This window comes from Aulonocara stuartgranti, assembly GCF_965226115.1.
Source record: "Aulonocara stuartgranti genome assembly, chromosome: 7".
Lineage (NCBI taxonomy): Eukaryota > Metazoa > Chordata > Actinopteri > Cichliformes > Cichlidae > Aulonocara > Aulonocara stuartgranti.
Genome location: NC_138945.1, coordinates 23,578,870 through 23,603,883, shown reverse-complemented (window position 1 = coordinate 23,603,883; position 25,014 = coordinate 23,578,870). Strand labels below are relative to the sequence as shown.

The following is a 25,014-nucleotide window of genomic DNA, read 5'->3' as shown; positions in this document are numbered from 1 at the left end:
TTAACAGTTTATGAAGCAACGTAACCTCAAAAACTAAAATAAAATTCATCAGCTGTATGTACTGTAAGTTGATGATGATCTATAGCTCGTGTAGGATCGATGTCAACAGAACAGTAAAGATTTGACTTTAATAAACCTATTCAGGAACTCCCAATAAGCCCATCCTCAGAGAGTGCTTTATGAGGTTGGTAGCTTTTGCACTTATCCATCAAAAAGCAGTATTTGAGAAAGTCTCACTTTTGATACATCAGCAGATTCAGTCGTTTAATCTCATCATCAATAACCGAGCAAACCTTCACACACGCCAGCAGGATAATGATGAATAGTTCTCGGAAAGTTAACATTCCTGGAACTTTTGGTGAAAAGCATCCATAGAGATCGTATCAGTGCTCATTATCCTCACGTTGGATGGTTGTGATCCTGACCTGTACCACCCACAAGCCGTGTAGTGCTCTGAACCCTCCATGACCTGGTGGGCATATTAAAAGCCAGGCGGACATAAGACCTACCACGTTGTCCAACCCCAGAGGACTACCGCCATGACAGACACCAGACAGACCAATAAGGTATCCAAGGAGTGTGTGCGCATGTGCGTGCGTGTGTGTTTGCATTTCTTTCATCAACCATAGGAAGATCAGCAGTGTAAGTAGCAACTACAAAGCTGCGTGAAGATACAGCCGCCAGCTGCCTCCACTTTGAAAAGAGCGAGCGTGTCAAAACAGCACATGGCTGTGCCCTGCACTCTCACGGGTCATCTCCAGTGACAGGCTGGCTGTAGCACTGGCCCCTCTGTGCACCTCTGCACTTTTTGTGCTTTTTTTCTTAGCACTGGGAAACAGAATGGTCAATTTTTTGTTAAAACACACATTTGCAGGAACGTTTGAATTGCTCTAAGCGCAATAACAGTGCTCTGCAAAGTAGCTGCAGTAGACATAATGATCAGTCATTCTGGTGAACTTTAAATTGCACCCAATTTTTTGCTCATCACATGAACTACTCACATTAGTAGTATTTTCAGCTAGCACACTGTGAGTCAGCCAGCAGCTTTACCTTTGTGAACTCTTTTATTGAGCTTTCATATAATGGAACTGGTTGCAAGCACCTATCTGCTGCTATAACTTGCTGCAAATAAAGTCATGTATGTGTCGTTCTTAACACATAGTTTTATCTGTCGATTTGTGGAACTGCAGATTTTGTAATACCCCAAACATGTTTTAATGTCTGTTAGTATTCAGTAAAAAAGGGAATAAATACAAATTAAAAATGCTATTTCTGCATCCTGTTTCATGACGACAAGCCACAATAGATCTTTATTAAGCAACCTTGTGATGTCATGTGGTGCACTGTTGACATAAAATGTAATTGACTTCTAATTGTGTAGCACTAATGTTATGTCAAACCAGACCCTGGCCTCCTTTGTCCAGTGTGTAGGCCATTTGGCTGCAAAAAGGCACTTGGAAAGCCAGATAACAGGTGAATGGCCATGGCCTAATAGGCCATCTGTGGAAAACACATTGCAGTCAATTAAGAGTCCACTTCCTCCAGTTGTCATGGCCATTACACAGCCCCACCACGACAAGTGACTCTTCAGTGGCTTTTACTTTTCAACTACTCGCTCTTTTTCATTCACAATGTCCTCGAGCTGCCCAGTTCCTCAAAGAGAGACTTTTTTTTCTAGTTTTGTTGTCCACTATGCTTTTCTAGCTTCTTTTGAAATGCAATTTTTTTTTTTACTTAGCAATATTATGTGACCCTGACAGTCAAATACAACCTCTTTCACAATCTCTTTTTCTCTCTTGCTGGTACATATTCTCTCTTCTAGATCATACATAAAAAGCAGAGCTCTTACCTCCCTTTGAGAGGACAGCCTTTAGAATCATTACATGTATCCAATGAGCTAATTTAAAAATCCTTGTCTGGAAATGTATTTACTGTTTTTCATACAGCCTTCCCAACACACACATACACACATGCACCTTTACAGGCAGCCAACTCTCCCACAATCCTGCATTTTTCACTATTTTCATAATGTAACTTTATAAAAGAAAGCATCAAACCTGCAGGTTTCAACAGCAGCTTTCAGCAGTTTACAGCCGCATTAGCAAGTCTAATATGACACACCTCGAGTCACGCTACAGTGACATTTCCTTCGTCAGTTCATTTTTGCTTTTGAGTAACACTGACGCATGACAGTTGACGTGCAGAAAAAGCACTTCTGTAATGTGACAAAATCATATTGACGTTAATTCCTTTTACAAAAGGAATTTAATCAGCAATTGTGTTTGCAGGTGTGAGCTGAATACACACTATAAAACTCGACCGTCTTGTTGAACAGGAAGGGCAGATCGTGCGTGATAGTCAGTCAGCACTGAACCGTGTGTTGTTGTCATTTGCTCTAATGAACCAGTCAGTAAACGTCGCTTTCTTCAAAGGTTACTTGTAATCTTATTTCCACGTTCAGTTTTATTTCCAAAGAGCCTGGAGAGCTTGTTGTCATTGCGCAGCCTTAGATAATCCTTGGGTGTTGTGAAAGACGGATGCTGAAAAACAATGATTCACACCTCTTGTCAGCAGCGCAATAAAAGGCTTATCGCCCTCGTCTCACAGCTTGTTATATGACGCTGTCAAATTATGATTGCTCTTACTGTGCACACACTGTTTACACCATTTCACGTTTGAGCTGTTGCACTACACAGACCTACAGCCAGCATTTAGGATATACATTGATTCAAAAAAGGTTTTGAATCAATGTATATCCTAGTCAGAGTCACACTTCCTTTACCAATTAGTTACTGTAAATGGTGAATCCTGAATCCACTGCTTGCCTTTTTTTTCTTTTGATACATTCTGTGCACATGTGCATTTGAATTAAACTAAGCATGATTAAAGTACCCTGTCAAGTAAATGAAGCAGACATAGTCATCAGCCATTCACATTAAATAATTTAGAAGTATATTCAGCAAGTGCAACTGTGAGTCAGCCTGTAACATGACTTTTTGAAACTCTGCCATTGAATTTTTCCATTATGAATTCAGGTTGTAGCCGCGCAACAGTTTGGCAACCTGTCCAGGGTGTATCCTGCCTCCCAGATAGGCTCCAGCCTCCCACAACCCCGAATTGGATGAGAAGACGGATGCATGGACAAGGTTGTATATCATAGCAGATTTGGCTCTGCAATTATTGGCACATGTTGGGGCGCTTAATACATCCTTGTGTACCTGAGTACTGTTGCTGACCATGTCCATCCCTTACTGGTTTCTTTAACAGCTGTGTGATGCTATCATGTTAACATGGGCCAAAATCTCAGAAATATTTCCAGCACCTTGTTGAATCTAGTCCACAAAGAATGAAGGTAGTTCTGAAGAAAAAAGGGTGTGCCTAGTGAAAAGCCTCGCTAAATAGCACCAGTAGAATAAAAAACAGTAGCATAACGTGAAACAACACAACTTTACTTAGATGCAGGACTTGTTTACATTTAACCATAAACTGGATAACCCAAGAATGTGTGAATAGTATGGAATAATGTTCAAAAACATGACAAAAAGTCAATAGTTTGCATTATTTGGTATTAAAGGACACTGAACACAACTTCATTTGCAAGAGTTTTAATAATTTACTAAAAAAAAGAGTGTAAAAGTAACAGATCTCTCCCACCAAAGTGGATCTGTTTGATATTCAAAGTGATGACAGATGTAACAAATTTCTGCAAACTTGCCTTTGTACATTTGTGTATACTTACTTGGCAATTTAACCTCTTGGCTGTAATTAAATGAGTTTTGCACTGTATACTGTATATCAAAAAAAAAAAAAGCTCAAAGGGAAAAAAATACTTTGATATGAATTAAGTGAAAGTAAACCAACCAGCATTAAATGTACAACTTTAAGAAACTCCAAAAAGCACATCTGAAAAGTGTATATACAAACATGCTAGGAATCTAACAAAGAGCAGACTGAGGGAAGCTGGAGAGAGACGGGCCTTTCTAATGGTTTTCTTGACATCATTTAGGAGAGCCAATAAAGTAAAGCATCATTCGGAAATGTTTCATAATCTCGCAATACCGTGGATTTTATTGCCTATTTCAAGTTTTTGTTAGGAGAATAGGAACACTTTATAAATATACAGTTCATAGCGTATCTCCTGCGTGAATTTAATTTAACTTAAATAAAAAGTTAAAATGTTCAGCATCTGTAGAAAACAAAAAGAAACTAAAATGCATCTTTAATAAATGCTCAGACTGTGCCCATCCCCAGTAACATTAAGTGCCTGCTTGAAAGAGGTAATATATATTTATGTATGTACACACATATATATAGATATATATATATATGTATATATATATGTATATCAAATTCTATGACATGATATAATTTGTATAAATATGGCGTCTTTACAACTGCATTAAAATGACAAATTTTTATTTCAGATCCCAAGACGATTAATGGTCGAATGGGAACAAAAAGGCCTTGTTTAAGTTTCTCATTTTCTCGTTTTAAATATTAAAAATAAGTCTCGATTCTTTGTAAATGTATGCCATACATTATAAACAACACATGTTACTCAACTGTACAAATATTTTCCATCGTGTTCATATCTACAACACTTTGGAAGGTACGAGGGGGAAAAAAGTGCCATTATCAAATAGTCCCCCCTTCTGGAGCGAGTGGGAGTTGCTCCTCTCAGAGTGAAGGTAAAAGTTTCTGTAACCAACCAGCAACCGAGAGACACAAGGAGCTCAGTTCTATACAAAAAATGTAAAAACACCTTTGATGTAACAAAGACACGCGCTTGTGATCTCACGTCACTCTGCTGGTTGTAAAACACGCCATGTGGAGTCATGTGACCCTGCACAGAAGTCCCTTTTGACAGTTGAGGGTGTTTAAAAAAGAACCGTACGGAGCTTCTCTGTAAATGTCGTCCACAGATGCTTCAAAACACACAAAGAGATGCTGCCCATGTGGGATATAATGGTTTGTTTTTAGTTTTTTTCTTGGATAGGCATAGTTGGGATGGATCTGTCCGTGTTCCCCGAAATGTTCACAGACCCATTTCTGAAGGTACACCCTGCACTGGCTTTCCACTGCGTTGCAGCTGAGTGACGTTGCTGTTGAAAACATTTCGCTCTTCTTTTATTCGTTACATTCCAGGAATGGGATTGTCTGGCTTGTCCTGTCCTTTATTTGCCATCAATCCATGTCTACCTAATAGAACAGAGGAGCTCTGGTGCCCTCTGGTGGTCGGAAAGAGGTGTAGGCACAGGAGAAATTAAGCTAACCCTCGGCCCTTGACTGCTGTCCTGGAAGTCTCACAAAAGCTAAAGCATGTTTAGGATGGCATTGTACATCTGGACTAGTATGGCCAGGTGGACGGGCAGGCAGGATTGGCGATCTTGAGTGGCAGGGGTACACGTCAGCCAAGAGAGGGCATTGTACTGCTCCAGCACAAACCTATGAGTGGAAAATATACACAGTTTTATCAAGGCGCTAGGTGAAAACTGTTGAAGAGGAAAAAATGTAACTGCTGCTTTTTCTATGAGATCACATCTAATTCTGAACTCATTCTTCACACTGACAAAAATATGCAAACATCTGCATAATTATCAAGGTGATAATTATGAACTTTTCAAGAACTATAAGAAGAAGGCTTCATATTTTCAGGCTTTATGCAGCTTCCTTCATCTGAATTGTTGGTGCTAATATGAAACATATACATTTAGCACGCTTGTCAATTTCATTAGCATTTAATGCACATAATGAAGTTACCTGAGCACGTCAGAAGTGGTCTTTGAATCCAAGGGGTGTGGGGCCCTCTTAGTCTTCTCTGACACGTTCTCATCTGACTGTGTTATGGAGATATGGTGGTGGAGAGAGGCCTGCGGGCAAGAAACACAAAGCAGTTTAAAGTACTGAAGCTTGACTGCTTTCGAAGTTTACCTGAAGATTTTATAAACAGATCTATAAACAAATCAATAAATTTGAGGTTTGTGTCTCTCTGAGTTTCTCCCTCTGTCTCCAATCCTGAAAGCTTTACATTCATTCTCAGCCACACTTGCATTGTTGTGGGTACCTTGAGGAAAAGCGGACACTGTTTCTCAGCCTGCGGGCAAGAGGCCCAGAACCAGTGAGGAAGTCCGTTCGCCTGTGCAGTGGAGACGTAGTAGCCCAGAGCCAGCGGCTGCTGCTTTAGCTCCTCCGGGGGATTGTCCCTTGACAGCAAGCGCTCTCCCTGGCTCTGCAGACAGAGAGAATGCCAGCAAATAAATATTACCTTCATTGCAATCTGGGGTCATGACCTGTACAATTTATTCATCTGTCAACAGGCTATATTTCTGAGCATGTGCACTGACAGCTGTGGGCTGTCTTCCTTAAACAGAAATGCGTACGTTAGCATTTTATGACAGGCAACTCTTCATTTTTCAACCGAAATAAAACGGTTATGTGTAAACATAGCTCATTTACATTTTAAAATATACGACAGTCGCTCTTTTTCTTTTGTTACAGGGTGCCACTTGTTTCAAGCCTGTGCACCCTCTTTCCACTGAACCCTGACTCACCCTGGTGTGCTGGAAATGGGATCCCATTCCCATCCCAGATGGAGACCCAGGCGAGGGCACGGGAGAGGTGTTGGGTGAAGAGTGGAGGTTCAGCATTATGCCAATGCCAATGTCATTCTCCAGTTCATCAGGAAAGGGAAGATCAAACATGTCATCTGAGGAGAAAAAGTAAAGTAAATGCATGCTTTACTCATCAACAACAGCAACTATCTGTGGTCATTAAAAGCCTACTCAAAGCACACAGCAGCACAGCATCTGAAAACTATTTTCAATGTGACTTTCAAAGCACAAGGACGCCACCTGTTGGTGCAAAAAAGCACCATCGTATTTATCCAACTGTTCAAGGTCTACTACTAAATAATCTTATTACTTTAGCATAACTGCTATCCTGGGTGGCGTTACCATTATTGTCTTCTGTCTGGTAGGAGCTGGACGCCAGCTGGGTAGTTGAAGAAGTTGGAAAGACTAGAATGTGTGTACAGGAAGCATCCTGAGGTGTGTTTAGCTGCGAGGTCTGCAAGTTCAAAGCAGTGCTGCGGCCAAACACAGAGCCCATGGTAACCGCATCTGGATCCGCATAAACAGAAACACACAAAAGGTGAGGGGAAAACTGTATTTATTAGCTATTGAACTAAAGTGGTCAGCACATGTTTAATTATTTATTATAGCTGAATACAAACATTTGTTTATGTACACTTTTTCTTATTTGCACACTGGTGCAAAAAAATTTCTGTTATTAATCTGTTACTCTGACTGTTGTGACGTCTGAACGCTCAAGTATGCGCTATTATTAGTGCCACAGCCATAAACATGACAGCTAAACTCATAATTTATTATGCTAACTGCTAAAGTGGGTGAGCTACTTACCAGGCATGACCACGAAGGAGCCCTGTGGCTCCAAGGCGACCAGGCAGGCGCTGAGGATTGTTGGAGAGTCAGCAGCTGAGATCCCACACATGCGGCACGCCTCCCTCAGCTGGCGTCCTATTGAGTGGAGGGAGTGCTCCCCAAGGAGGGAACTCCAGTCTAGTAAGAGAGATAAAGTAGGGGATATAGAGATGTAGCAAGAAAAGCCAAGGTTTTAAGAGAGAGCAAGTTATGAAATGTCTTTCCATTATAAAACGTGTGTCTATGTGTGTGCGTGTGTTTGTGCACCAGTCTATGACTACATCTGTAATCAGTACAGGTGGGTAACACGAAACTCTCCATTCAAAAGGTCAGAAAATTAAATTACGATAAAAGAATAAAAGAAGAGTTCGTCAGAGAAGTCTGCTGACTGAATGGCCCAGTTGTCTTTGCTTAAAGCCAGAAACTGAGCAAGTCCAGTGAGTCCCAGTGTCCTTTCAGTGGATTATATGGAGCTCAAAAAATTAAACACTTTTCATTCAGAGTATAGCATCGCATTAGTTAAACTTCTGGGATACTTATGTGGTTAAGTAGCAGAGAGGGGTTGTTGATCAGTTTCAGCTGATTTGCTGTTAATGAAGTTAAGAACAGGCGCACTAGAGGGGCAACAATGAGACAATCCCTAAAACAGGAATGGTTTTACAGGAGAAGGCCTTTTTGGAGCCTCATCTTTTCTTTTTTTTCACTATTTTAGCATTAGGGTAGGGTCAGTGTCACAACTGGTGGCATGAGGTGATACGTGGACCCTACAGACTTCGCATAGGTACGCTAACTTCTCCAGTTGTGTCTCCCAACATAGTCCCAGGAGCATGGAGGAGATTCCAGGAGAAAGGAAGTTACTCTAGAAGATTTGGACAGGGTCGTAGAAGGTCCTTTACCCATCAGCAGTACTGGTATCTACTAATTTGTGCAAGGAGGAACAGGATTAGCAGTGCCAGAGCCCTACAGAATGACCTCCAGCAGACCATTGATATGAACGCCTCTGATCAAACAATCAGAAACAGACTTCCTGAGGATGGCCTGAGGGCCTGACGTTCTCTAGTGGGCCCGTGCTCACTTCCCCGTGGGGCATGATTGGCATTTCCCATAGAGTACCAGAACTGGCAGGTACACCACTGGCACCCTGTGCTTTCCAGAGAGAGCAGGTTTACCCTGAGCACATGTGACAGATGTGAAACATTGGGCTGACTACAACATCATTCAGCATGACCAGAGCTCAGTGATGTCCTGGTCCAGGTCTGGATTGTGGAGGCCTTGAACATCTTTTCATTCCTAACACATTGCCCAGTCCGTATCATTATAGATATTACAAATAGATATTTTCTCTCATTGAGATCTGATGTGTTTTCTAATGATCAATTTCATTTTTTCAGCACTGTAATATTGATAGATGTGCAGTATGAAGAGTAAAGGTCAGTTATACCCTAAATTAACCCTCAAGACTTTTTACTGCTATTTTGCAAGAAAAAACTATTCTACTGCACACTTCCTCTGCTTAAAACCTATCAGAAAGAACTGAAAATGAGTTGTGTCACTCACCTTTAAGCTCCCCGTGGCCTAGTCGGCCTAATCGACCAATAACAATCCTCCATGGCAGCGATGTCATCTGAATGATGCCAATGCACCACTCCCACAGCTTCTGTAGTCCCATCTTCCTAGCTGACGCCTTAGGACGGCGGGCTCTGAAGTGAGAAGAAATCATGAAAAAAGCTAGAAACCGCCATGTCACACCAAACGCTATGACAGGACAGGCCTTTCACTGAAACCGTTTCTCACCTGTTCGGCACATCAATGTTGATGATACAAGTCTCTAAGAGCTCTCCTTGCTGGTCAGTGCAGGAAACAAGCAGCCAACGCTGGTCATGTGACAGGCAGTATCCTACAAAGAGCACGTTGTATTTGGGAGGCAGCTCTGCCCATATTTCTCCTGGTTCTGGCTGCTTGGGACGGCTTGGACCGAGCACAAATGGTGGAGTGTACAGCTGCAGTGGGCTGGGGTGCTACATTAAACAATTAGGATTTTATTAAAAAGGGAAGTTATGATATATACTACAGTTACTGAAACCAAACATATCATTGAACTGTCATGCTTACCTCTGGACTCTTAAGTACCGAACTGACAGTGGAAACTGGGCCAAAACCAGTCAAGGACTTGATATGTGTTTGCTGGGGTAGTAGACGCCTGCACTGAGAGTAACAAGAGAAGGCCAGGGAGCGCAGGTGTTGCAGGTACAAATGGCTCTCTCCGCTAGCTGGCTGGAGTAGATACTGGCACGGCACCACCTAAAATATAAATGACGCAAAGAAATGTTGAGGATGGCGATCAAAAGTGAATTCTGCTTCCTGCCTCGCAATTATTTTCTTACCTGTAGCACCAGTGCGGGTCTTGTTGTTTCAGGCAGTGTCTGCAGCATCTCTGTGTAGCAGCGGAGAAGCCCTAGCAGCCAAATGCTACTTGACTCTACCTCGTCACCTTCTTCCTCCTCCCCTCCATCGTTTCTCGCTCCGCTTGAGCTCAGGAAAGCGTCCACTATGTAAATAACAATAGCTGGTGGGTTGGCATGGCTGTCCACTGAGTCAGCCACAGTGGGGATGCCTATTCTAGACTGCTCGGAAGAGCTGAAAAAAGAGCAGAGGAAACAAGCTTCAGTGTAAATAAGCTGGAAGAACAGCTGAGATGTTAAAATCATTCTTAATCTTACAGTTCAGGGTTTTCTGCTGGTGTGTTGGCTGGTGGGGTGGAACTAGGAGGTCCTTTGGAGTCACTGGCTCCTCCTTGGATCTCTTCTGTCTGGCCTGCGGTTGCTCCAGTTGGGGCTGAAGCATTTACTGAACTGGCACCACCTGTAGTTTGTTCTCCTTGAGTGGAAGAAGAAGGCTGAGCTGAGGATGTGTTGTTCACAGGCGGCTGGGCTTTGGGAGGTAACAGAAGACTGCTGTCCAATGGCAGGGCAGAGAGCTGGGGGCCTGAAAGCAATAAAAAGAACACATGCCCATCTTTATTCACCTAAGATAAAGAAATATACAGATTCAAAAACAGAGCTAATGCGATCCAGTTCGTTTACTCTGTTCAGTGATTCTCACCAAGCTGCTGCTTGCAAGCATAAGCATAAAGTTTGAGTTTGTTGAGGTTGTCAGTGTGCTGCTGTCCAACCCAGGGTCCAGTCAACCACTGATCCACATCCAGCTCCTCCAGCTTTTCTTTCTCCACATCTTCTCCCACGCGCACGATGCCATCTCTGGACACCTTGGCCAGCGGACGGTGCTTCCCAAGACGGCATGTCTGGAATAGGAGTTGGGAAAAGGACATGAAAGTCTCAAAGTATGTACAAATGAGTTGAAATCGGACCGTGGCTCTTACTTGGAGTTCAATCTCCTACCTCATAAACTGCACTAAGCTCCAGAAAGAAGGATCGGGCAGCAGACAAAAGCGAGGGGCTGTTGGGACAAACCACCATATAAGCAACATCTCGTTGCCCACCATAAGGTTCCAGCAACAACTTCTCCCAGAAAGGCAACGCCAGCGGGGACAGTGCCAAGAAGTCCCGCTCCCGGTCATAACCCAGCAGCACTGTAGGAATGGGCAGGGGCTCCGGAGACTCCTCTGAACCTAAGAAAGGAAAACATTATGACATCTTTAAGATATATATTATGGCACAAAATATACAGGTGAAATTCAACACAAAGCGCTAGCTGTTCACGTAAACACAAAGAATGCACTGACTCACCATAAGAACCTCTCCCGGCCATCTTATGAAACTGCTGCCAGGTGAGCGGACCCTGAACATGCTGGATGTTTTCCCAGGTCCGTCCTGTTCTCTTTTTCTGGATGGCATCCTGCAGGAAAGGCTGCAAAGACAGCAGCATACGCACCATATCCTGTGACGACAACATGCTCATATCCACCACTTTCGAGACACACACACATACACACACAGAAAGTGTACAGATGCACAGGCGTTAACAAGATTCTGAACACCAAAGAAACAAAGAAATACATAAAGAAATACAAAATACATCATAGATTACATATAAAAGCAGCCCAGCATGCATAATAAATATCTTAATTTAAGGGATTTATCATAATTATTTATCATATGAGTCCACTCTTTAGAAGCCAGATTACAATTCTTACCATTAGTGTGAGGCCAGGAGTGGAGAGCGGTACTTCTGACAACGGATAGATCTACTTTCCCTCCTGTGGGGTTATCCACATACTGAAGTCCCTGCTCCAAAGCATTGTAGCAGGCCGTACAGGCATCACTCCCATCTGCCCACTGCTTTTCAGACATCCAGCTCTGGAGCAGTGCCCCTTTGCGGCCGTGGCAGGAGCAGCTCAGGGGGAAATGAAGTGAAGCCAGAGAAGAAATTGGGTGGGAGCACTGTTCCTGTAAAAGGACCATGACCGCAGGAGAGGCAGGCGCTGCATCCTGCGGCCGCTTGGCCTTGGAGTCTCCCATAGTCGGGTCCCGTCTGGAAAGTGCTAACCTCCTCTCAGCTGCTCGCCCTACTTCGGAGGTTCGACCAAAAATGTCGAGCTCGTCCTCCAGGAAGAGGCCTGTTCCGAGGGCCAGTCGCCTGTTCACGATGGCGCTGAAGCCACACATGCAGCGATACTGATCTTCACCAGTGGAATCTGGGATATAAACCCCCACATCTGCTCCTTTGACATTCTGGTTGCAGGCACAAATACAGCAGCTGTCAAAGTTGCGATCCTTGAAGACACTGAGGACAGAGTCTGAGAGGAGGAGGATTGTGTACAGGCTGTGGGCCTCAGGCAGAGACGGGCCCGGCCGAGCTAGGGGCTCTACAGAGCTGAGAGGCAGGCTTGTCGAAGGGGTGGAAACTGGTGAGCTAAGCTCAGTACCATCCTGCTTTACTGAACCCTGTCCAGAGCTTGCAGTGTTAATACCCCGTGGTGTACGTGGAGTTCTTGGGGTGGGCACAGAGAAGCGTGGGGTGGCAGGAGATGGGAGGATGCCAGTAGTGGTACTGGTAGAGGCAGTAGCTCCACTCATCTGCACATAGTCCTGGTCAGCAAGGGGAACACTGGGAATATTTCTGGAAAAAGAATCGAAAAAACAAATAGTGAGACAAACAAGATTAGCGTTACTGTCTGGAAGCATCTCTTAAAGGTTGTGCAGTTTGTTCCAAACACAAAAGGAAATCCTCAAAACTAAGTGATATCGTGCTTAGAGCACTACAGTCTTTCCAGTGAGGCTAAAAAGTGCCCACAAGCCATCCTATCAGGAACTGCATGCTTAAAAAAACCTTTAAAATGAACTCGTTAATTATCCTTGGTAGATTAAAATCCTTGCCGCCAGGGGGCAGCGTTTCACCAGTGTTGAGATGTTTTGGATGTGTGCTTTTCTTTAAACTACCCATTTTCCCTAGGCTCCCCCATCCCCACCCCCCGGCCATCATTGCAAATAAGAATGTGTTATTAATGACCAACCTGGGTAATTAAAGGTTACAGTGACAGGTACACGCTAAAACTACATGAAAGTAAAGCTGGGCCCTAATTCTCTCCAACACAGTAAACAGATGTTCTACACTTAAAGTCAAAACAGTTGTGTCTTTGCATTCTGTTGACAGCTTAATTTCAGAAGCTTTAAACTATTTTAAACAGTGATTTATAATTACAAGCAATGTCCAAACATAAAACTGTTCAAAAAGAGTTATAAAAATATGATCTTCTCGATCTATAAAGAAAAGGAAAATATTTAAATTAAGTGAATGTCTCTATTTAAAAACAAACAAACAAACAAAAAATTCATGATGTGATATTATAGTATATAGTATATCAGAAATCTGTTCACTATTTTTATTACAAATTATATCAGTAAGGAAGCTGACTAAATATTCACTGATAATTTATGGCAAAGGGGTGGGATTAAATAAGTGTATACTTCTTCCCACTCCCTTTCAACATGTAAATTAATCAGAATGGTTTTTTGTATGTAATTTGTACAGTATTTTTTTTCTCTCTTATTTCTTTTCTAAATGTACTTGTATATTGTTCACATGTTGAAATAAAATTACCAACCAACCAACCAAGAGAAGCACAAGATGAAAGTCGTTTTACTCTCTAATGTGATAACTGATTACTCACATGTATCCATCCTTGGTGAAAGCAGAATTCTGGGGATGCATGACCGTGGGGAAATGTTCCATCTTGGGCAACAAGGACCAGGAAGGACGGTAATAACACTGTTCAGGAATCTTGAGTGGTGGAAGATTCTGGCTGGGTAGGCAGGCTAGTGGAGCAAACATGGAGGAGCCTATCAGCGGCTGGACAAAGAGAGGAATAAATGTTTGTTATTTACAAGTATAAAGACATGTTTCAATACGCTGAATAAGTGGTTAAAGAGCAGAAGTTGAGGAAAAGCTTCTTTCTACTGTAGGCGCAATTAACCCTTGTGTGGTGTTCGTATTTTTGTTACTCAGCCAGTGTTCATGGGTCTGGTGGACCCGCTAGAGTTTTGGCTTTCCAAATTAACACTATCAAACAATTTTATGTTAAATTACTCAACAGATGTTTACTTCATCCCAATTACAAGACATATGAACAGCAAACATGGTTAATTTTTTCCCTTTACCTTTGTTAGATCACATTTATGAATTAATGTGCTTCTCGTTTTTCTTTTATATAAAATGTTATAAATAAATCAGTTATAATCAAGTGGAGTGAGTGGAAAGACACAACACATTTACACGTGTAAAAATAATTAATTGTTTAATTTTTCTTTTGAAAAAAACTGAACACGGGTCTCACAGACCCGAACACCATACAAGGGTTAAAAGGGCTATTTAGAAATCAGGCTTGCAAATAAATCAACTAAGACAGTATTTTTCCAGATTTTTGGAAAAAACAATTCAGTGGCCACATTATTGAATGTCTGTCCCCAGCATCATTAGCAGTCCCTGCCTTGAGTTTCAGAATTGTTGCTTATCTACTAATCACAGATTTTCAAATTATAAATACCTCCTGAAAATCACTGAAATTAATAAACCAGTGATTCCACAAAATTAATGCCTCCATCCAGTTCAGTTCTGCTTATCCAGTTCAGGGTCACAGGAGGCCAAAGTCTACAGTCATAAATCTATTTGCTAATTTTCTTGAAAAACATAAATAATTTCTTGAAAGAGCAGAGAACTGTGTTTTTTAGCAAACATCCCCTGTCTGTGGTACTCTGTTGACTATTTAAAGCAACAGGATGGCTTGGGGAAACTACCCATGTTCATATTAATATGTTTTTTAGAGCAAACAGAACAGTGACATTTTCTCAGCTTTAGCTGCGTAACTGATATGTTAGCAAGATATTCCTCAGTGATCTTCTGTTTGCATTAGGGACTGCATTAGGATTCTAAGAAACTGTTAAAAGCAGATGTTCTCCTTGAATTATTCACACGTTTAAACATTCAATAACATGTCATAAGAAGCAGGATTATGACAACCCTTATCTGCTTTAGATCACTATGTATGTCAACTCATCATGAAGTCATATTCACTCAAATCTAATATTTATGTATTTCAGTCTTCCTTCTCATATCGAAGCTGCTCTAACAATATGATTTGCTTGGAGTAACTTGCTTGTGTTGTTAAGAAGATGCACTCAGTACGGAGCAAATGCATTCATAATGCATATGATTAGCATTCCCTGCTCACCGAACCTGCAGTCAGTACAGCTCTCTAACATTAAAAGGTATTAGTGAAACACTTCCAGTGTGATATGAGCTAGCACCAAGTCAGCCAAGTCAGACATTTAAATAATAACAAGTAAAATGGACAATTTATCTTATTTCCATCCATCTGTGCACTTTTCTAAATTGATGCTTGCTGCAAAAAGCTAATGACATGTTTTCATACTAGGGATCAATTCAGAGTGTCAGATCTAACAATCTTAACTACCGCTTCTCCTCACCTTGATATCCTCCTGCCTGGGACTACCAATGTCATCCTCCACCTCCATCCTGTGTTCAGTCAGCTGGGTGGAGGCTGCTGCAGGAAGGTGGTCAGCTGGTCCAGTGGGCGCAGGGGGCTCTTGACTAGGGGTGTCCCGATAGGTCATGATGGGAGAGAAGGCTGGGTGCTGCTCTAGAGAAGGCGGGGTGGGAAACATCCGCTGGAGATCTGCTACTGCTGAAAAGAAAAAGAGATGGACAAGGAGACACAGAGAGAGCAGGGGGAGGTAAATAGATGGTGAGCGGAATAATAAACACCAAACTGAGGGAGCTTTTGAGATTTTAAAACTAGATACTCATCAGAGTGACTCACTTGATGGATAAGGTACTGCAACTCTTCCTTCTTTTCCAATAGGACGATCTTCTGTTGACACTGGTACCTTAGTTGAGTGCTGGTTTGGGTAAACAGTCTAAAAAGTATTACAGGGTAAGTTATGTGACTAAAAAATTTATTCTTTAAAATTCTTAAATCGTTAACTAAAATACTATTTATTTTCTAATATGATGTTTGGAGTTTTGTTTGTTGTTTGTTTGTTTGTTTCCATTTAAATCAAAATCGAAAATTACATAGTGTCTTACCACTGTTAACATTGTTACAAGAATATAGATAGAACATTATATTTTACCCCCGGGTCTTCATCGTCTTCATCAAGTATGTTGTCTAGATCAGAGATGTTGACCACTAGATCTATTTCTCTGGTCAGAGAGGGATTGGTTTTAGCAGCTCCGTCGTCCTGGCCTGATTCGTCTAAAACAACACAAAACATCGTTAGACTGAACAAAACTACTCATGTGTGACATGAATTGCTGTTTTGTAGAACATGTAAATTATGTTTATGTCTGTGATTAGGACCCCCACCTGATTTTGGAGCAGAGTTAAAAATGGACATAGCATCTTTTCCATCAGTTAACGCTCCATTGCTGGTGATTTCTTCTCCCTAGTGGAGGGATTCAAATAAAATGAGAACATTCGCAGGTTATGTTCAGCACAGATTCAATAAAATATGTCGAGAGCCTCACTTCATTATTATAATGTACGCTTTGTGCTACAAAATGCCTCATCCTAATAAAATGCCGCATTCTGTAGCAAAGAACACAAAGTATTAGCATTTTAGCATTTTCAGTATTAATTGGCAGTTTCTTCCTGTTAAAAGGGAGTTTATTATTCCCACTGTCACCAAGTGCTTGTCATGTGATTGATGCGGTTTTCTCTGTATTATTGTAGAGTCTTTGTCTTATAATTTAAAGTACCTTGAGGCAACTGTTGCTGTGATTTGGTGCTATATGAATAAAACTTTATTGGATTGAATTAAATAGAACCTACTTTGGTATAGCTCAGACAAAATGATGGGTTAAAGTTTACTGTTCACTCTCCATTTAGCTTTTTTTGACTTGTCCACCCTACTAGTGGCTTATCCAAGTCTTTAGCTGCAAAATGCTCTGTTATGTTCACCCTCTGGCTCACGGTTGTTAAACTCATTTTACTACATGAGCTGCATATATTTAAATTTGAACTTAAGTAAAGTAGACTTCTAATAACGTATAAAGACTATAACCTATATACCTTTTTTTAGTGTTAGGAAGTGTTTCAGAAGTTCATTCTGGAAATGTTTGGATTTCATGAACTAGTTTTCTAAAACTGGTACACATTAGTGTTTCTAATTTGACCAGCCTTAATAAATTATACAGACATGTTATTGTAGCAGATCAGCAGGGTCAGAGAGTTACAGTTAAAGATATACATCTGTAAACTGAACTTACTTCATGTCTAGTCCTAATTTAAAAAATATTTAATTAAAAATTTTTCTTTCAATTCAAAGGAAATGCCCTTTTTTTCACTGTAGACCCATACTGAATAAAATAGCAAATTCTCTATTAATTCATTCTGTTGTTTTTTTTATGGTGGGTCTATTACTTATTTCGGTGTAGCATGGCAGGTCAGCAGTGAAGTCTATCGGTACGAAGGCTGTAAAAATGACGATGATTCAGATCTCTGGACCCTCAGTTTGGACTTTCATGATGTGATCAGTTTTTAAGCTTGAAAACCAGAGGAAAATTTACATTTATACTTTACGTCTTTGCAGTAGTCACATTTTGCAAAGTGGAATGGATGGCCTGATTTTGACCGCTGGGCTGTAACTTTGAAAGCCGTGACCTGGTTGATAACTATGTCTGCTGGTTGGGTGACTGGACAGATAAGATTGATAGCTTTATTTATTTTATGTTTTACTCTAAACAATTACCTGTTACAGCACGATTGATGGCAACTGTAAAACTAAATTAAACAACAAAGCTACTATGAGACCTCCTTGCATACAAGTGGTCATGCAATCCATAATTAATAGATAAATATTGATTTTAACCACGTTACATTTTCCCTGAATCCAGTTTTTTTGTTTGTATTTGTATTTTCAAACTGTGTGTTGTCCTACCTTGGCCTTCTTGCTGGGTTCTCGCCCTTGACCCTTTAATCTCTTGGAAGTGGAGAAAGTGTACTCAATGTCTCCTTCCTTAAAGTCATAGGGATCGTCCCCATTATCCCGAAGTGCCTCGACACCTGGCTGCTGGAACAGGCCCAAAGTTTGGATGTGTTGCCTCACTCTCTCCTCTGAGAGTTTAAATCTCTTGTGCGCCTGTGCGTATAGTCTAAAGGAGACAAAAAAACAAGGTTATTCTTCTGCGTTCTCATGTACAATACAAATGCACTAAATTCCCAGTATTTTCAGTATACTTCCAAATATTATTTCCCCAACACTGGTGCAACTCTCCTACCTTTTAAGCGAAGCTCCCTCGATGGTTGTGTCTGTTGTCACTTCCTCTAGTTTATCAATGGGGAGTTCAGAGGGTCTAAAGTCAGTCTTATCAGTCCTGGGAGTCCTGAAGCCTCTCCACCAGCCAGCACCACTCTCCCTCTGCCTCAGCAGAGCTGCATACACAGCTGTCTCGCTAGTAATCACCCCCAATCCTGAAGCGCCATCTTGACAGGCGGGCATATCCACAGGCCCATCCATAGCCTCTGGGTCTTGTACCCGGGGATGCGGGCTAAGAGTGGGTGGAAGTGGAGATACTGGTGAATGGAGAAGGGACTCGGGGGCTTTTCTGCCATTGGAGTGGGGCTTGGAATACTTGCAGGTTGGCAGAGTGGCCAGGGACTCTATGGGTGGATCCAGCGCCACGAGGCCACCGAGCTGGGGCCCTCCTGGAGAGTCCTGTTCCAGAGGACTCTCCTGTGTGACAGACAGACGATGGTGGAAAGGAATAACAGCTGGCCTCTTGGACTGTTTGTCACCCTTTTCTGTCTTGTCACTGGTCTTGTGTTTGGGCAGGGAGGGAGTGTATAATGATGGGCCAGAAGACTGAGTGGGGTTGGCACTAGTTTGGGAGTTGGCAGTGGACGCAGTGGTCAGATTCGACTTCTGCTGCTTTAACCTGAAACAAAAATAAATAGCAATCTACTTAAAATTCTATGAAAATACTTCCAACTAAATTATATACCTGAAAAGTCTGTTTTTTAAACGCATCAGCATGAAAACAAGAACACCTGAATCTAACACATTTGGAACAGCTTGGGTGCAATTCTGGAGTACCTAGAGCAGCTGCAAGGTGCTCTCGCTCCCAGATCGTTGAAATCCCACGTGGTAACTCCATTTGGCACTTCCTTTCGAGGCGTTACTTCAGTTGACTGATTCGGTCTGCAGGGAACGAACAGATCCATGAGGGCGCCAGCTCAGCTGCATCACTGCACTTCAATTATAATCCGGCCAAAGTCAGGGAGTAAACTCCAGATTTACTTACACATGTTGAGGCTGGTTGAGATAGCACTCCCTCCAGGCCTGATGGACCACCTGACAAGTCAGCTTCTTCCCAGAATGCTTTGGGCTGATGCTGGTGATACTCATGCTGCTGTCTGGTGTGGGCACACTCGAGGCCGAGGTTACGAAGCCGCTGTCCGCTGAAAAAAAAAGAAAAAAACACCGTCAATGTAAAACTGTGTAGTTTTAACATTTCAGCATGTGTGTACAACGCTGCGGCATGTCTGTGTCCCTGTTACCGGAGCATGGCTGCTCTGGTGATGTTGGTGGCGTCAGTGGCACGCTGCAGTGGTTCAGCTCTTTGTTGAGGCCCTGAGCTGTGGGAACAGGTGGAGGCTGCTCCACTGGTAGGTCTCCTTGGGCAATTAGCACGAAAGCAGATGGGTAGGTCATTCTTACTCCACCTGAGAATACAAGAAAAGAGGATCTGCTGTTATAGGATACATTTAAACGCTGGCTTAATTTTTTAAATGGGCACCATTTCTAGATATTGCTAATAATTAACCTTACATAAATAAAGAGGCTGTATAATGTCTGGTGCTTTTCTGTTAATGTAATTACCCACTTTCGTACTCACCAGTCATGAAAACACAATCAAATCTAAAATCCGTTTGTACTCACTCCTTCAGTATTATTTCTGGCTTTCCTCTTTAGATGCAAAGCAGTTTTAATTGTAATCAGGTCAAACCAAAGCTGTGGAATCAGACTGATTAGAGTAACTGTTAGAGTAACTCCCCGGGGTTTTCTACCTCAACTTCACTTCACTATTCTTCCTTTCTGTCAGTCCTGCTCTCTCCTCCCCTGCCTTCCAGTCACTTCCTGACTTCTGCTCTTTGATAACTGACTGTAAGGATCATTGCAGTATAAGCACCTCATCCACTAATACCTCAGCTCAAACTGCCTGGGAGTCTACATGAGGACAGAGGGTAATTAACGTGATGCTGATCTCTTGGTGTTTGTTCTAGTTCCTTCTCATCTGAAAGAACTGCAGTCCTCTTTACTAAGTACTGCTTTTTGGTACTATTTTATGCAGGATATGAGTTTCATTGCAGACTGACTGCACAGCAAAAGTTTTTTTCCTTCTTTTTTTTTGCATTGATTAGGTGACCCTGAATCCTCCCTTAGTTATGCTACAATAGGCCCAGGGTGCTGGGGGTTCCCATAATGCACTCAGTGTTTCTTCTTCACTCACCTCTTTGACTCTCTATCTGTTTATACACCACTCTGCATTTAATCATTAGTTATTATTATTTTTTGGCTCTCTTCCACACCTTCAGCAGGCCTGTCTCCCTCACCTCACCCCCTAGACAGTCAGAGCAGATGGCTGCCCCTCCCTAAGCCTGGTTCTGCTGGAGGTTTCTTCCTGTTAAAAGGGAGTTTTTCCTTCCCACTGTTGCCAAGTGCTTGCTCACAGGGGGTCATCTAATTTGGGGGGTTTTCTCTATATTATTGTAGCATCTTAGCCTTACAATAAAAAAGCACCTTGAGGTTAGTGTTGTTGTGATTTGGTGTTATATGAATAAAACTGTACTGAACTGAATTGCATACCATTTTAAATCCAATGTCTTTTTCACCACCATTGCTTTTCCATACCTACAACGACCTCCACCGCCACGTGACTGTTGCGATCGTAGGCCTGGCTTGTTTCCTCCTTTTCCTTCTCTCCACCTAGCTCTTTCTGCTGAAGTACCATGGGGTAGAAGTAGCTCCACTCCTCCATCAGCTTCCGCACTGCTGGATCACTCATCTTATAGGCCTGACCTGTAAGAGTGCCGCTCAGACCGTACGGACTCAGGATCACTGCATAGATAAATTAATAATGTAGAGAAAGAAACAAAGTTCACACATCAGTAGCTCTGAACCATTTTATTATTTTTTTCTGCATTGATTTTTATTTTCTTTGCACAGCAAACCTTTAGTGATAACTGCAATGCTGAAATACTTACTCTTGGTTTGTGCTATTTAAACTTCTACCACTGGTAGAATTGGACTTTTTACACATATAACCCACAAGAAGAAGCACCTAAAATATAAGATATTACTTTTAACGAAGCAATCTGAAAGTACAGTATGTAAAATACTTTGTAACCAACGGGATCCTCACTAGGCTATTTAACCTCTCCCCGACTGGTGCCACTGTTCCCACCTGTCTGAAGGCCTCCACTATCATTCCTATCCCCAGAGAACTAGTATAGACAGCCTCAATGACTACAGACCTATAGCCTTCACGTCTGTAGTCATGAAGTGTTTAGAGCAGATAATGTCTCAGCACATCAGAGACTGTCTACCCCCTGTCCTCAACCCCCACCAGTTTGCTTACAGAGCAAATCGGTCCATGGAGGATGGCATCACCATCACCCTTCACAGAGCGCTGAGCCATCTGGAGAACAGGAAGAGCTACATGAGGATGCTCTTTGTGGACTACAGCATCCTAACCAGCCGGCCTCAATTAGTCCGAAGCTGAACGTCCTTAAAAACAAAGAACTCATAATTGACTTCAGGAGGCACAGACAGGTCCACTCCAATCTGATTATAAAGGGAGAACAGGAATCTGTCTCCACCTTCAGGTTTCTGGGCACCCACATCTCTGCTGACACCAACGACCTGCTGAAGAAGGCCCAGCAGTAGCTGCACTTCTTCGGTGTCCTGAGGAAGAATAAGCCTGACCAGAAGCTGCTGCTGGTCTTCTACCACTCCTCAGTGGAGAGTGTGCACTCCTGCTGCCTAGGTGTTTTGGTACACAGGGGCTACAACAATGAAGGGTGCTCATACAGTGATTAACACAGCCCAAAAAGATCACTGGCTGCCCTCTGTCACCCCTGGAGGCCCTCGCCAGATCCTCTTCCCTCAGGAAAACCAGGGCCATCACAGGTGACAGCATGAACCCCACTCACCACCTGTTTGACCTGCTGCCCTCAGGGCAATCAGGTCCCACACCTCCAGACCCTAACCCTAACGCCCCAACCCTTCCACTGGGCCATTTGGACTGTTAACAAACACTGTTAACAAAGCCATGGTCTGAGTAGCCCCCATCACTCAGGCCACTCTATTCAGACCAATTCTTTCTTCTATTGTGTGCCTTTTTTTGTTTTTGTATATAGGATATATATGTTTATATTTTATTCCAGCACAGTTGGACCACTGACAAGAAAGGGCTAATCTATTCTATTCTAATTACATAATGATTTGTACAATGCACAAAATAGTGTCACACTCACAAGACCAAAAATAACTATTATTTGTGCATCACAACAGATTTTGCTCATTCATCCAAGCAATAAGCAGTCATGTGTCTTTGTTATTACAACTGTGCGGTAATACTAAAAACACATGACTGAACCACACTGCTGGTCTGAGTGATGTTTCATTATTATAAACAGCATGGGCACAATTGTTTATTCAGAAATAACTCTATGGGCTACCAGCAGTGATCACTTTTATTTCACTTAACTGTGGTTTCTTGAAAGTGAAAGCAAAAGCGTTCAAGATTCAAATGCTTCCTCTCTACCTGTTGCTGACTTGACAGCCACTGTCATCTCATTTTCCATTAAGGAAATTAAGAGACTTCCATTTTTACATAATAATAATCACACCTCTGTTGGATATATATCGAACATGAGGATTGCTTTGTTTTACATGCATAAGCACTAGAAGAAGAAGAAAAAAACATCGGGTTTGTGGTGTTACCCTGTACTGGTGTGACGGAGGTCTGCGCGAGACGGATGTGGTGTTCTGTGATGTGGTACGCAGGCTGGTGCTGGGCAATCTCCACACTTGTGCACACGTTGCTCTCTCCGTGGAGGAAGAAGGAGAAGGAACACGACAGGTGTTCGCTGAGGAGAGACGACAGTGAAGATTCAGATGATGGAATCAGGGATGAGCGTAAACAGCGTAGAAATGTGGCGGCGCGCTCACTGAATGTGAGTACGTGTGTGTGAAGTGTGCTGACCACAGAGACATGGGAGCGAGTAAAGGTACACAGCCTGAACAAATAACAACGCAGTTCACGCTGTCCATTTTAATTCCATGTAAATTTTTCAGTGTAACACAATTCATTTTAAATCCAATTACATCATTACGTTACTTGAGACTGAATAAACCCAAAGATTGGATCTTGTAGAAAAAATGTTTAAAAAGTAAAACATGAAGTTGCCTTTTAGGCCACAGAATAACAAATGAGAGCATTTCTGCAAATAGCAATTTAGAGAGCAGCCTCAGAATGGATCTTGGTAAAAGCCTCGCTGAGCTCCACCTTCATTGATCATCTTCATCAGTTACCAGATATGCTCCTTATTGCAGGTATAAATCCTCATTTGCTTATGAGTGATTGTGGTGACTACATGTTTACATTATGCAGCGCTCTCTTTATTACACAGCCTGGGCATAGTTCATCATATTTTTCTTCTTTTTTTAATCACAGAGGATAATTGCTGGGGCCTTATTACAATCTATGTACCAGTGGGCGGGCTGGACATCATCACAAGTACCTCGACAGCTTCACTGATGTATATTTTTAATCTTTAAACTTCCTTGCTACCTTGGTTTATAGATATCAGACTGACAATAAAGTCAGCAGGTACTGTAATCTTCTTGCGATTACCCTGCTGCCTATGCAATATCCCTTCTGCCCCGAGGGAGCTTGACCTCCATTTGAGTCGTAATGGATCATCAAATTCAATAAAATGGCCAGCTCCACAGTCACTCATTTGGGCAGAGCTTAAAACGCAGTCTAGGGAGACGGCCTCCAGATGGCGCTGAATGCACCCTAAGACAGAGCAGGCCAATTTTTTTTCCGCTTCATAAACATTCCTGATGCTCCTGGAGAAAAAAACACGCATACCCTCCTAACAGCAGGTGGTTTGAACACAGGTCTGCACAATCACAGGAGAAGAGCAGAGCTGAAGCACATGCATATGCATGCACTGGGCTGCGACAAACGGGCGCACAGGCGCATGTCGCCTCCACACCTACAGGCGCTGCCCCACTGTCTCCCTCACGCACGCACAGACAGACAGACACACACAGTTCATCATCTCTGCAATTCACATCTCTGCAAGACATGACTCAAAATGATTTCAATGTCACTGTCCTCCAACCTTGGCCTCACTGCATCATCCCACCATATGAAGAGCTATATATAGCTGCATGGGGAAGTTCAGGCAAACAGCTGCAAGTCATGAATACCGCTCATGCACATACGCAAACAACTACAATTATCACTGAGGGATCTTTAGTGTCTCCACTCTTACATGCTTTGATTCTGAATGTGTTCACTCTTTCACATAGTTTCAGCACTTGGTTGGATTAGTAAGTTTTTATTTATTTAAATATTTTATGGTCCATCAACTGTCTGATTGGCTGATTGACTCTTGATTGGTTAACTGTACACAGTCCTGCACAAATAAAATAAAGCTGTTGAAGGCTGTTTATTGCCCTCTTATGCTTGTAATTTATTTTATATCATTATTTATATATACACAAAAATATGACTCCCGTAAGGACTCTTATAGACAGCCGAGACCTAATAGCAGGGAATCACTGTAGAGAAATATCTCTCTTTAACTATCCGTCTGTAACTCAGACATTGATCCAGCATAATTAAGGGCTGGATCCTTCTGATATCTCAGCTCAATTTACTGTGCACTGATACCGTCTTGTTCACAATGGGGCAGCCGAGTAAGTGCACTCGAAAAAAGTGAAAACGTTGCAGGGAGACGAGGAAATATTTGCTTGTGCAAAACATGCCGACCGATAAAGCAATCAATGAAGCCAATAACTAG

General features: G+C 42.2%; 1 protein-coding gene and 1 long non-coding RNA gene across 5 annotated transcripts in view; one reads left to right on the top strand and one right to left on the bottom strand.

Moving 5' to 3' along the window:
- The window catches only part of LOC309711034, a 288,313-nt gene extending 281,737 nt beyond the window's left edge, over nucleotides 1–6,576 (top strand). Inside the window, exons 3-4 of the long non-coding RNA XR_014277870.1 lie at nucleotides 3,036–3,146; nucleotides 6,499–6,576. This is a non-coding gene — a long non-coding RNA (uncharacterized lncRNA). The remainder of the gene's footprint in view (nucleotides 1–3,035; nucleotides 3,147–6,498) is intronic.
- LOC309711023 (mediator of RNA polymerase II transcription subunit 13-like) overlaps nucleotides 3,590–25,014 on the bottom strand; it is an 89,088-nt gene continuing 67,663 nt past the window's right edge. For 3 of the 4 annotated variants that reach the window (XM_082540992.1, XM_082540990.1, XM_082540991.1), the window contains 27 exons: nucleotides 22,922–23,067; nucleotides 20,828–21,034; nucleotides 19,474–19,638; nucleotides 19,218–19,374; nucleotides 19,010–19,114; nucleotides 18,195–18,851; nucleotides 17,855–18,068; nucleotides 16,282–16,360; nucleotides 16,049–16,170; nucleotides 15,736–15,832; nucleotides 15,383–15,600; nucleotides 13,570–13,748; nucleotides 11,593–12,518; nucleotides 11,186–11,365; nucleotides 10,838–11,067; nucleotides 10,542–10,740; nucleotides 10,160–10,424; nucleotides 9,824–10,076; nucleotides 9,552–9,740; nucleotides 9,234–9,457; nucleotides 8,997–9,139; nucleotides 7,419–7,577; nucleotides 6,954–7,118; nucleotides 6,552–6,706; nucleotides 6,065–6,229; nucleotides 5,761–5,870; nucleotides 3,590–5,445 (listed from right to left, as the gene is read on the bottom strand). In XM_082540992.1, coding sequence (XP_082397118.1) covers nucleotides 5,313–5,445; nucleotides 5,761–5,870; nucleotides 6,065–6,229; nucleotides 6,552–6,706; nucleotides 6,954–7,118; nucleotides 7,419–7,577; nucleotides 8,997–9,139; nucleotides 9,234–9,457; nucleotides 9,552–9,740; nucleotides 9,824–10,076; nucleotides 10,160–10,424; nucleotides 10,542–10,740; nucleotides 10,838–11,067; nucleotides 11,186–11,365; nucleotides 11,593–12,518; nucleotides 13,570–13,748; nucleotides 15,383–15,600; nucleotides 15,736–15,832; nucleotides 16,049–16,170; nucleotides 16,282–16,360; nucleotides 17,855–18,068; nucleotides 18,195–18,851; nucleotides 19,010–19,114; nucleotides 19,218–19,374; nucleotides 19,474–19,638; nucleotides 20,828–21,034; nucleotides 22,922–23,067 — 5,842 coding nt within the window. In that variant the 3' untranslated portion in view covers nucleotides 3,590–5,312. The remainder of the gene's footprint in view (nucleotides 5,446–5,760; nucleotides 5,871–6,064; nucleotides 6,230–6,551; nucleotides 6,707–6,953; nucleotides 7,119–7,418; nucleotides 7,578–8,996; nucleotides 9,140–9,233; nucleotides 9,458–9,551; nucleotides 9,741–9,823; nucleotides 10,077–10,159; nucleotides 10,425–10,541; nucleotides 10,741–10,837; nucleotides 11,068–11,185; nucleotides 11,366–11,592; nucleotides 12,519–13,569; nucleotides 13,749–15,382; nucleotides 15,601–15,735; nucleotides 15,833–16,048; nucleotides 16,171–16,281; nucleotides 16,361–17,854; nucleotides 18,069–18,194; nucleotides 18,852–19,009; nucleotides 19,115–19,217; nucleotides 19,375–19,473; nucleotides 19,639–20,827; nucleotides 21,035–22,921; nucleotides 23,068–25,014) is intronic. The other variant, XM_082540993.1, reaches the window with a different exon arrangement.